General features: G+C 48.1%; 1 protein-coding gene across 3 annotated transcripts in view; it reads right to left on the minus strand.

Annotated features, from left to right (window-relative positions):
* Positions 1 to 752: 752 nt before the first annotated feature.
* The window catches only part of LOC102691112 (bridge-like lipid transfer protein family member 2), a 35,701-nt gene continuing 24,385 nt past the window's right edge, over positions 753 to 12,068 (minus strand). For 2 of the 3 annotated variants that reach the window (XM_069184435.1, XM_069184434.1), the window contains exons 30-39: positions 10,867 to 11,022; positions 9,923 to 10,044; positions 9,558 to 9,738; positions 9,031 to 9,117; positions 7,324 to 7,434; positions 7,091 to 7,226; positions 6,503 to 6,630; positions 5,546 to 5,647; positions 4,589 to 4,723; positions 753 to 3,269 (exon numbers count right to left, since the gene is read on the minus strand). In XM_069184435.1, the coding sequence (XP_069040536.1) occupies positions 3,084 to 3,269; positions 4,589 to 4,723; positions 5,546 to 5,647; positions 6,503 to 6,630; positions 7,091 to 7,226; positions 7,324 to 7,434; positions 9,031 to 9,117; positions 9,558 to 9,738; positions 9,923 to 10,044; positions 10,867 to 11,022 (1,344 nt within the window). In that variant the 3' untranslated portion in view covers positions 753 to 3,083. The other variant, XM_069184436.1, reaches the window with a different exon arrangement.

Genomic DNA, 12,068 nt, shown 5'->3' on the forward strand with positions numbered 1-12,068 from the left:
TCGACCGTATTTGTTTTGTATTGTATTTTTGAGAGCTTAATGTTAAAATCCTCGATTCCTCCCATCGATACCTTTATAGTACCCGATTTTCCCTTTTCAGATCAATAACTAAAAGTGCTCCTCTTTCGGAGTGCTGCTTGCAATCCAGATGAGCCAAGGGTATGGTACAGCTGTTTCCTGAAAGAAGTAATGGTATCCGTATAAACAACAGAGCTAGGTAGCTTGTTCCAGACCCCCACAACCCTTCGGGTAAAGACAGAAAATTTGATCAAATCTCAACACTCTTCTAGAAACACATGTATGGCAGCTTTTAAAAGTCTCAGGGTGACAAACGTTCCTTGTCTGATAAACTGCAATTGTGCACTTTTCTATGTTCAAGACCAAGCAACAGAAGGAGTTTTATTCATAATGTGGGATTCTGGTGCCATTTCTTTCAGCCACGTCACTATAGAAGCCCAAGAGCAAGGAGTAACTGAATTAAAAATAAGGAGAGAAATGAGGGCCTTTATAATCAACATTTGGCTGGAGGCCCCAAAGCTTCAGAAAGACTGATTTTGAAGACCTATTCCATCTGAAAATCATTTGATTTCTCATGAACTGAGGGCAATTGCCCACTCTGGATTAACCAACACAGATTTACAAGCAGGGATTAGCGGTCTAGTCTACCATCTGAAACTCTGACCGGTACCAATCTGTCTGGGGGAAAATAATTTGATGAGCCAACCAATACCAGCTGCCGACAGGACAGGCAATGTGTGTGTACAGGTAGTATTTTTATTGACAAAGACAATTTCAATCACATGCATGGTGACTGGTACATCCTTCCCTCCGTTATCAGTTAAAACGAAAAAAAAAAAACACAGCCTAGGGAAGAGTAGAAAGAAAACCCTTCTGCCTTTCGGATCCCTGAAACGTTCTACCCAACGTCATCTTCAGTGAGGCTAACAAAGAAAGAAGAAGGAGCATGTGCCATGCACAGAATTTAGAAAGAAAGACGCCGAGGTTACAAAAATATTCCAAAATCCTTTGCTTAAAAAGTGCCATAGTGTTAAAGTTACAAAATATCGCTCAGATCTGCACTAGGAAACTCATTTTGACTGTGATCAACCTCGTTGCCAGAACACAAGTTCAACAAGTGAATCGGATATTTCAGCACTATGCTCTAACTTTGCGCTATAACTGAGGTATTGCACACAGGGGGATAGGGACAATGTTGCACTACAACGGCGTAGAGCAGAAAGCCTGAGCAGTCACACCCGGAACATTGTGCTTTCTGTTAATATCCCTCTCTCCTTCCTTAACAGCCATCTCCGCCAGCAGCCATGTTAAATAAGAGGTACAGTAGGAACCAATGCCGTTAACCCATGGGAGAGAATTCTATAAAGACATGTGCCAACATCCAACACTGTTCCTGTTAAACCAGGATTGCACTGGCTGTAATGGGCAGAAAGAAGGTTTTATTTTGTCAGGAGCAATCTAGGGTCGCCAGACCGAATGCTACAGTACCACACACCCTAGGCAGTGGGAGCCTGAAAGACATTTTACATGAAAACCTGAGCTGGCAAAAACGTTTGCCCTATTACAGCTATTGGCTTCAGCAGGGTGTTCAGAGACCAGGCGTGATGTCTGCCCATGGAAACAAAGGAGATTAATGGATCCACTGTAGAGGCCTCCTTCACTAATCTCAGGTCCCGACAGCCTCCCCCTCCTTTACTGGGGTTTATCACAATGTGCCGCCTGCCCCAACCACATGGTCCCCCTCCCCCTGCAGGAGGGACACCAGCGACCGACACGGGGCCCAGGATGGACCAGGGTGCGACCCCAGACCTGGCCGGCAGCCAAAGAGAATCAGCCTATCGAGGATTGCTCAGAGGCAGGGGGGTGGTCCCCCAAACACGTCTCCTTGTCTCCTCTACAAATCAGAAAGCCACTGGATTCGCGCGACATGGCAGAGGGAGTGGTTATGGGGGCGTGCGCAGCAGACAGTGGACAGAGGACAGAGTCAACCAGAGTCAAAGGACACAATCCTTTAACAAGAGCACGAGTACAGTCCCCACAAAGAACGCACCTCTAGCATGCGAGAGGAAAAGGCAACAGCTCATTCTTTCACCTTCTTTTCTTACGGCCTTTATTTTCTCCTCATATCAAGCGGACAAATGCACAGCGAATAAGACTTTATCAAAAAGTCTTACAGAAAAGTGTGAAGTCTGGGGCACTGGGACAACACAGGGGGTGAAGGAATACAACTACAATGCTCTTGTTGTGTACTTTGTGTACTACTTTACAGCCAAGAATCACAGAAAATAAGAAGACAGCAATCAAGTCTTTTCTTTTAAACCTAGTATACAGTATAGTGCTCAACCTCTCTTACTAATGAGACGGCTTTCCTAAGGGGAAAAATGATAAACCCCACCGGTACACACCTCACAACTGAGCGAATCAAAAAAAAAAGAGCTGACTTCCATCATCATCATGATTTAAATATCTGATCGAAAGCTTTTTTTTAAAAAAAAAAAAGTGAATTAAAAAATAAACTACTGATAACGACGGAGAAACCGGTTCTGAAGCGGAAACGTTTTCATCCTGGATCAGACAGCCTCCCCCCCCCCACCGCCACACCAAGCGCTTCTCCTCGTGTGAGATATGAAGTTACCCATGTGCACAGTGCTCTTTATTTACACCAGACACAATCCCCGGAGCCGGCCTCGGGTCTCCAGCCGGCGCCTGCTCCGTTCCTTCTGCTCCCGGCGAGCTGAACAGTCGAGATTCCAGCCGGACAGCGGTAGCGTTCCCGCAGGGGATACTGAAGGCAGTTTTGGGCGATGGCTAGGGAATGCTCTGGGTCCATCTGGCTGATGGCGATTCCGGTTGTTTTTTTCCCCGTGCAATGCTTTGCTCTCCGACTGTCCCGACAAAGCACCCGTTTCCGGGGGGGGGGGAAGGAGGATTCGGTGAAAACGCCCCCCCACAACTTTTCCGCCACTCTGCCCTCTCTGTGCTCCCAGCGCACAGGCCCGGCCCCAAGCCGAGCCGGGACAGGGGGGTCCCGCGGTCCGAGGCGGGCACCGCGGCGGCGCCAGGGGTCACTTCCTGCGGCTGAAGATGCCCTTCTTGCTGGCGCTCTTGTCGGAGGAGCTCAGCCCGATGAGGAGCCGCGCCTTCTCGTCCTCCTCCTGCTGCTGCAGGCTGGTGTCTGACTTGCCGTCCGGCGCCTTGCCCTTCGTGTCCGAGCTGGAGGCCGGCTTCAGTCGCAGCTTCTCCTTGATCATCTGGGGAGAGAGGGCGCCTCGTTTACAGACAGCAGCACTGGCCGACTGGCTGCTCAGTGCAGCACTGCTGTAGCCCCACCAGGGGGCGCCATGCGAGTGAAATCATGGTAGAGGCATGTCAGAGGACAAAGGCACTGCTCCAGGGGTGCTGTATAAATGGCTGACCCTGCGCTCTGACCCCCAGCTTCTCTCCCTGTCTGTGTGTCTCCTGGAGAGCAAGCCGGGGTCTGTGAAAAGATAAATTCCTAACACAAGAAATTGTTTATGGCCAATAACGTAATCTTATCTGATCTCTCTAAACCACTGGACGAACAGCAAGCACCCATGGGAAAACAAGGAAACGTGCCGGTCTCCAGTGTGACCCCTACCCAGTGCTGGAGTGGAAAATTTAGGGGACCGTTAGGCATCCATATTTGTGAAGCTTCGACATCTGTACGTCCTATGTTTGCAATTCCAAAAAGCAGCCTCTGTAACCAATAGATTCTTTGAATTTTACATGTCTTACGTCTGTAAATCTAAAGAGGCAACTGTAACTACAGTCAGTGGTAGGAAGCCATCACCATAACAAACAGCAACTGCAGGAGTTAAGGAAGCACAGAAGCTTGGTAATTAAATATGATGTACAGTATTAATACTACTTAAGAGCAGGAATATTGATTATTACTTATCAGCTGACAAGAATGTATCTATGTTAAAACTATACTTACCTGCTTGTTTACTTGTGCATTGTCTACTGTTTGTTTGTATATTGTGTTGATGCACTGTCTGCACTTTGTGTTTTTCCACTTGTTTTAACAAATCGAGAGACTTTCTGTAAGAATTCCATTGTACCAGTACATGGACCGGTTACATATGGCAATAAAATTCAAGTTCAAGTTATGAATATCATGATTGTTGTAATCACAATTTCTTTAAGAGATATAATCAAATACGCTGTGTGAAAGGAGAGTTAAAAGGACCAGGCAGACTCCAGGACTAGGGGGGAGGTAAGAAGAGCAGGGAGACCTGATACATTTGAAGTTAAGAACAGCTCTGGGAAGTGAAAAAAGATCAAGGCCACTGCAATCTCGGCTCGAGCTGGTTCTGAACCGAGAGAAACTAGCCGGAGAAAAGTCAGACGCTAGTCCACGCCTCTGTCTGGCCCCTTGAGCAGATAAAAGCAGGGTCCAAGGAGAGAGGAAGCCGAGTTACAGGCTGCAAGCAGTCTCCCGCACGCATGGCAATAAAGCCTCTGCCAGCTGAAACTCCGTGGTGTGCCGAGTGATTCTACACAAGACAAAGCTGCCCTACCCCGCGGCGGGTACAGGTCGGAGCAGTACCTGCGCCACCAGAGCTTTGCGGCTGTCCCTCTTGACTGCCATGGCGAAGTCCAGCCAGGTCCAGGTGTTGTTGTGGTATTCCAGACAGGGCAGTACAAGGTTCAGGTCCTTCCAGTCCACACTGCTCTTCTCGCCCTGCAGACACACACGCACATGCGACACACACGTTTGCTTTACCGCGGTACCAATTCTCACATGGGCCGACTACGTTCTGTTATCCGAAAATTATTTAAGGGCACGAGTCGCATTACTTTCCCCCTTAATATGTTCCTTGAGGGTGTGGCATAAACCGCCTTAAATGCAAATCAATAGCCTAATTAAAAGGAAAGATCACTATATGTACATACACACTATAATATGTATTAAATAGCATATTTAATACTCAAGAAAGGCTTCATCATCATGAAAACTGCCCACCGTCATCTTGCTCCTTAGCTTTGAAGTATTCCAGGTACAGAATCCCAACATGTGTACAGATTTCGGGAAAAGAGCAGTGACAAGCAGTAGGACGTAAAAATTATGAGCCGTGATCAGACATTTAGCCTGAATGATGATTCCAGAGGGAATTGAAGTGTGTAATCTCACCGGGGGGAAAATAATCTGCATGTGATTGCAAGGACGAGGGACACTGCAGAGAGGCTGCTGGGGCAGCTTAATAACCCTAATTCAAGTAACTTCCTAGGGGATGCAGATCCGATTCTACAACATCAGGAAAAAAAAAGTGGTTCTCCAATCCGAAATATTGGGGAACAGTAACACTATGTTGTTGTACTGAAGGGGAGGGACGGACAGGAAATTACATAGAGTGTAAAAATTAAGTTGCAACTGGAAAAGTAATCATAATGCCTACGATTGCAGTGAATCGCAGCAAAAGTGATGAGCCTGAGTCATGAATACAGGGAGGGAGCCCAGACTGCTCCCAGGGGCTCGGCTGCCTGTGCGCTGGGCCGTACTGACCTTGTAGCTCACGCACAGAGGCACCTGGGGGATCTTGATATAGATGAAGGAGTTGTTCATGGCCGCCCTCTCCTTCATCTTGTCGATATCATCCACGGGGTGCTGGGCAGTAGAGACAGGGCCCCGTTAACACAACCGCAAACCGGAGAGCTCTTCATGTTCTGGTCTCCACCCCCCAGCCCCACAAACCAAGCAGTGCTAACGGGTTGTAACGCAAAATATTCCTCTTCAGTGGGCAGGTGTATCAAAAGCAGAGAAACAAAAAAGGCTGAACTTCTGTGAAGAGGTATTATTCCCTGGGCTAGTATAGAAAGGCAAAACACATTTAAATCTGCTTGCAGGAACTCTTCCACTTGCATTCTGAATTGTTTCGTTACAACGTCTTTTCAGGTAAATGCAAACCACCAGAGGTCCAGTTTTATAAATAGGGCTTGTAGTGTTGTAATCAGAGGTGTGAAGGAACCTATGCCTGCTTTGAGTTAACAATAAAGTCTTTAAGAATTGTCTTATTGTTTTGTGCATTCCTGGTTGGCCAAGGTCTCTGGAATGGAGATGTAATTCACGTATCCTACGCTCCAATTTATAAGCAGGGGTCTTGGTTAATTGCCCAAGGTGACCTTAGCTAAATACCTTTCTTCTGACCTTATTTACAACTTACAAGGTAACAAACTGTTACTGACCCATTATGAAAACATGTGATTTTGTTTGGAATTTCTGCTCAACTTCAAGAATGAAAGCCTTTTGTTCTGTTTGGAAAAGCGAGTGAGAGGCGAGCAGTTAATCTGTTAACCTTGTCTGTCCTCCTTTCTCTATTGCAATAAAGACATCCCGATTGGATTAATCGGAACCGTGTGTGGTTTTCTTCGTGGAGTCTAACAGGTGCGACACAGGAAATGAAAGGAAGCAAATAAACCAGAGACCCCAGACGCAGGAAAGAAAAAGAGGTGTCAGCTGTACCTCTGGTGGCTTGCGAAATGACCTCCTGACCCCTGAAGTGCGGTTCAGTCCCTGGGTGACCCCCTTGCTGGGCCCCAGGGCGCCCACAGAGTCCTCCGAGAGCTGCCGAGGTTTCACCGCGGGCACCCCTGCAGAGAGAAGGACACACTGGGCATCACACTGGACACAGCGGTGGACATTGCAAACTCTCAGGCATAACCTCCCTTCATCCCTCAAGAACTGTGCTCTCCAGGGCCTGTGGGACTGGGGCCTGTATCTGTGAGAGGCAGCCCACAGTGCTGCAGAGCACGCAAGAGATCTGGTGCCTCACTCTACTCAGATCTCATGCCACCTCATCAAAATCAGCAGAACAGGGCAGAAGGGGCAGCACTGCAATTTTAAAGCCAAACCAAGGAGTTCTTCCACCCCATGTTACACAGCACTATTTTATTGTAGGCAAAATGTTTTTATGGTAAAGAAAAAGCATTATTTATGCTACGCACAGCGAGATTACAGAACTGAAAAATACTGACATGCGGTTGCTCTGAAATAAAAAAAACCCAAGCCACCACCTCAGACAAAGAGTGAAGGTGACAGCAGGGTCAGTACCTGTGGTGACCAGTCTGGACTTGTCTTCCTCGTCTCCCACCTCCTCTTCCTCCACATTTCGCCCCGGAAAGAAGAAGCCCATCATCCTTTTGAAGAACTGGTACATCAGCTGGATGGTGAGCGGCACCACGTTCACCTGCACACACGGACAAGGTGACGCAACGGCCTTAACCCAAACGCCAAGAGACACAGGCTCCATTCTGCACCGGGGGGGGGGGGGGGGGTGGACTCACCTCAAAGTGCTCTTTGACAGAGATCCCGCCCACAGGGGGGCGCACTTTGCTGAAGATGCGCAGGGCCAGCTGTCGACCTGACTGACAGGGGCTCTGGGGCCGCAGCACCACCTGCAACACAGACACAGCGGCGCCCTTCAGGCCTGGACGGACCCCCGAGCGGGACAGCCCGATTCAGGCGTCTGCTGCCTCCACATGTTTTCAGGGGAATGTGTTTTTTTTGGGGGTGATTTCCTGGTTGCCCCGTCACTAGCTGCAATGAGGCTCAGCTGCTTCCAAAAGAACAATTACTCACACTCAACCCCAGCTCCTAACGCATATCTCTTGCGCAATTCTGTAACGGGAACATAAAAGGTGAGGGAAAGCATTTTCAACTAATTGACCTTCTCAACTTATTTTTCTTTTGAAGGCAAACAGCAGTTTCTGAGAGCAGACCATAAGGAAAGTCAGGAGATGCAACAAACTGTGCCTTTACCGAGAGAATGCCCTGTGTACTGCTGGGGTACACCAGAGCTCCAACTGGGGTGAATCAAGTTTGATTTGTATATTGGCAATAAAAAAAAAAAGGTACAACCAGCTAACAAGGCTGATGTGGACATGATGTAGAAATGCCAGCGAAGCAGCAAAGAAGCGCAACATCCTAACATACAGTATTTAAAAAGACAAGTCTAACGGGCCGAGGGAGGCTGTGGCCAAACACTCAGGGTTTCCGACGGCAACGGTACACACCAGACAGAGAGCTTCCGAAATGGACGGAAATCAAGCAGATCGACAGACGACATGAGGAAAGGAGGTGAGAACTGGCCTGAAAGCAGTTAATGAGCTCGACGTGAAGAGGAAATTAAAAAAAAAGGCTAATTACGGGAGCCATGTGCATGCTAGTGTTAGCGGTACCATACATACCCTCACATGCTGCACAAAGGAAACGAAGCAGAGAGATATTACTGGAGAAGTCTGCACACCACACAATCCAGCTTCACAGCTGAAGATAACTGCTGCTACCCCCTCAAGAAACGTCCAGATCTACATCTACAGTTTTGTTTCTAAAGCATAAAAACCACGACCATGAAGTTGCACATTAATAATAACAGTCTAGACCATAGGTTACCACTCTTGGTCCTTGCATCACACACCTGCTGATCTGCATGCTTGTAGAGTGCAGTTACGTGCTGGGAAAATTAAATGAACTAAAAGGGTTTTTCCCCAACCCCACTCAAAAACGCGGAATTTCATGTTACTCATGAAATGTGACAAGTAAATGGCAGCTCTCAACATTTTTAAGTGCTGAAAATAATCAAACAGTTCACATTAATCCTTTTATTAAGTCAATGAAGGGTCCGAATGGGCAACAGACCCAGTAAGAAACCCAGCATGTGTGGTCCCCCAGAATCACGAATAGGAACCCTGTTCCAGACTGAATTTAAGTTTCAACAGACACTTGTGGTGGTGATGTTAATAGCACAGCAGCCGCTGCTAGGTTTGTTCGGTAATAAGCAACACCAGTGTCTAGGTCAGGTCATAGTTACATCAAGAGCTGGTGCATTTAAACACGGATCTTCTCAACACTGTTTTAAGTGCTAACCTCAAATTAATTCGACTTTTTTTTTTACAGACAGTTGCCAACACATTTTGACAGCTCTTTTGGCTTTCCATATGAATATATTTCTTGGGGCAGCAGTGTGTGCCGGTATTGAGGTGCTCTGTTACCTTGTACGCTGCGTTGGGCAGCAGGTTATTCATGGTGAACCAGCCCAGCTCCAGAAGATGCTCCGCAGTGTCATCTGACTTATTCAGCTGCAGAAACACACACAACAAAACTCACAACAGCTGCTCCACCTTAAACACCTGTATAAATCAATTCATCTCAGGTGCCGACTTAGCAAACACTCTTTGAAACAAATCATGCACAGAGCTATCGGAATCTGTCCTGGCCAGGAACAGTCCTCGAACCTTCTCACAGAGACTGGGGCATTGTGAGGACTAAACACGCCTGTTTTGCGGTTCTAGATTGAGAATAATATAAAGAGATGAGAAGAAAATCAAGGCATGCAAACCCAAAATGCTGGTTATAATGATGCCTACACACATGGATCAAGGCACCTGGGAGTAAAGCCATTCTGATCCGAGCGCCAGGGGTAAATTCTACCAGTCCTCGGGCATCCGGGCAAAGGAAAATCCTGGGCCGCCTGTGGATGCCCTGGGAATCGTGGAGTTTGAACACTGGAGGGACTCACCTTGCTGTACATGAACCTCTGCAGCTCCAGCTCGGCTATCCCCAGCTGCCCGTCCTCCTCCGTGAGGCGCCAGCGCGCCTGGGCGAAGTAGATCTCGGTGCGGCGCACCACGCTCACGTCCTCCGGCGGCTTGCGCAGCTCCAGCTTGTTGGCGCGCTGCAGCTGGAAGTCCTTGAAGCACCTGGGGAGGAAGAGGAGAGTGGGCGTGGAGAGGGGGTTAGGGGTGGAGCGGGGGATAGCGGCCGAGGGACTGGCCAAGTCCACACAGAGGGCTCCCCCATAGGAGAGAGCAGGGCGGGGGCGCAGCCTCTGTGCGCCTGCGGCGTCAGGTTCGAGGCCTCTGGCCCGGGCAGTTGCATTCCCACCTGATCAGTATGTTCAGCTCCTCGCTCTTCATCTGCATGTCCACCTTCTCCTGGTTGAGCTGGTCCTGCAGCTTCCGGTTGATGTCGGACAGCTCGTCATTCCTCACCTCGTCTTGCTGGGACTAAAAGCACAGGTCAGGACAGGAGGGAGGGGGGAGGGGTCAGACAGAGGAACAACGCCACCCTCTCCTGGTCAGCACAGCCTACTACTGCTCAAGCCCCAAAAGATCTCGAACTCGGCAGCAGTTTCATCCCTACAGTACAGCCAACACACAACCAAGCAGAGATCCTGTATACACTGACTCACGAACAGGAGAACTACTGAAACATTAAAACACCTTATTCTCTTGGGATCCCCACGATCAATTTTGCCATAATTACTAGAGGAGGTCATTCTTGCCTTCTGCCATAAGACTGTACAACACATCCACCTTGCGTCTGGGCAGAGGCAACACTGACAGTGACCTGTTTCTGGACTGAACAGTAAACTGATACATCTGTTCTTTTTCCCGTTTACAACCCTTTTTGTGCAATATATGCCAATATAAATATATATATATTTATACTGTGCAATACGACTTTTTTGTGTGCTGTTCTGGTTTGTTCTTTGTGTGTTCTGGACTGTGAGTAACTCTTCTTAGTGCACTTCTCACTGTACTGATCGTATTGCATTATTATTATTGTATCATTCGTTACACTGTGTCTGTGTTGTCTGTGTTAAGCTGCTGTTGCACTGCAATTTCCCTCACGGGATCAATAAAGAATCTATTTATCTATTAACAAGGCTTTCAGACCCCTCAGGGCACAAAAATGCACACGTTTTCACAAGTGTTTAGATGGAGGATTGTGATCCGGTTCGGTTCCCATTCTCATCCTGCAATGTCCTTTGCACACATACAGGGGGCTGCAGGGGGGGGTGCGGAGGGGCGGCGGGGGGGCCGTACCCTCATGTTGGAGTACATCTGCTTCTCCAGCAGGCGGATCTGGGCCACGTGCTGCCGCACCGCCTCCTGCAGGTGGAGGATGCTGTTGCGCTGCTCCTCGGGGTTGCTGGAGATCTCCAGCTGGAAGCGCACCCTCTGCTTCTTCTCGCTGTGCTCCTGGGCGCCGACGGGCGAGACAAGAAGGCACTGATCAGCGGGTACACTGCCAAAACCCATCTGCTGTGGAACAGCTTAAAAACGCCCAGCTGCCTTCTGACAACTGTTTTACCCTTTTCTCAGTAAACCACACGACTCTGGTAAATCGAGCTGGAGATTTCTTTACTCCAATAAAGAAAGGAGGACAGATGAAGTTAACAGGTTAACCTCAGCTCTCACTCACTTTCCTAACGACAGTACCTGGCTTTTATTCTTGAAGATAAGCAAACCTTTTCATACAAAAACATACATTTTTATGATGGGTCAGTAACTTACCACGGAAGGTGTAAACAAGATCATTTTTAAGACAGTTCCTAAGATGGTTGAAGAAGGCTAAGATATGTCCCCAGATCCTCACTAACTTTTACAGATGCACTACAGAAAGCACACTGACAGGTTGCATCACAGTGTGGTGTGGCAACTGCAGTACTGCTGACCGCAAAGCCCTACAGCGGGTGGTGAAAACCGCCCAGTCCATCACTGGGGTTGCCCTCCCATCCATCCAGGACATTTATGACAGACGGTGCTTGAGGAAAGCTCCAAGCATCATCAAAGACCCCACACACCCCAGCTACAGACTGTATGACCCTCTACCATCTGGAAACCCTGAAGAAACAGGCACGGGGTCTCTTCACAACAAATGCTTAGATTTTCAAAAAAGGTTAAAAAAAAACATTCAGCAAAGAATATCTACTGCAAGGACTGCAGTCACACTCGCACTGTGCATTTGTTGCTTTGCAGACTAAAATCTGGTCGGCACCAGCTGTCTGCAGCGTCCGGACAACATGGTGGTCTGCGGCCCCTCACAAGACCCCCGCGAGCTCTGTAGAGTCAGGCTACAGATCGCACAATACAGGTCCTAAACAAGGTATTTTACATGCTTGAACCCTCCATACCATCAGCACAGAGCAGATTGCCAGCTGGTAGAAATCATAGAAACATAAATGAAAAAACTTTTAAATAAACAGCTTCAGTTTTATTTTTTCGAGGGGTCCTATATTATTCTT

The sequence above is a fragment of the Lepisosteus oculatus genome, chromosome 26 (genome assembly GCF_040954835.1).
Source record: "Lepisosteus oculatus isolate fLepOcu1 chromosome 26, fLepOcu1.hap2, whole genome shotgun sequence".
NCBI classification, from domain to species: domain Eukaryota; kingdom Metazoa; phylum Chordata; class Actinopteri; order Semionotiformes; family Lepisosteidae; genus Lepisosteus; species Lepisosteus oculatus.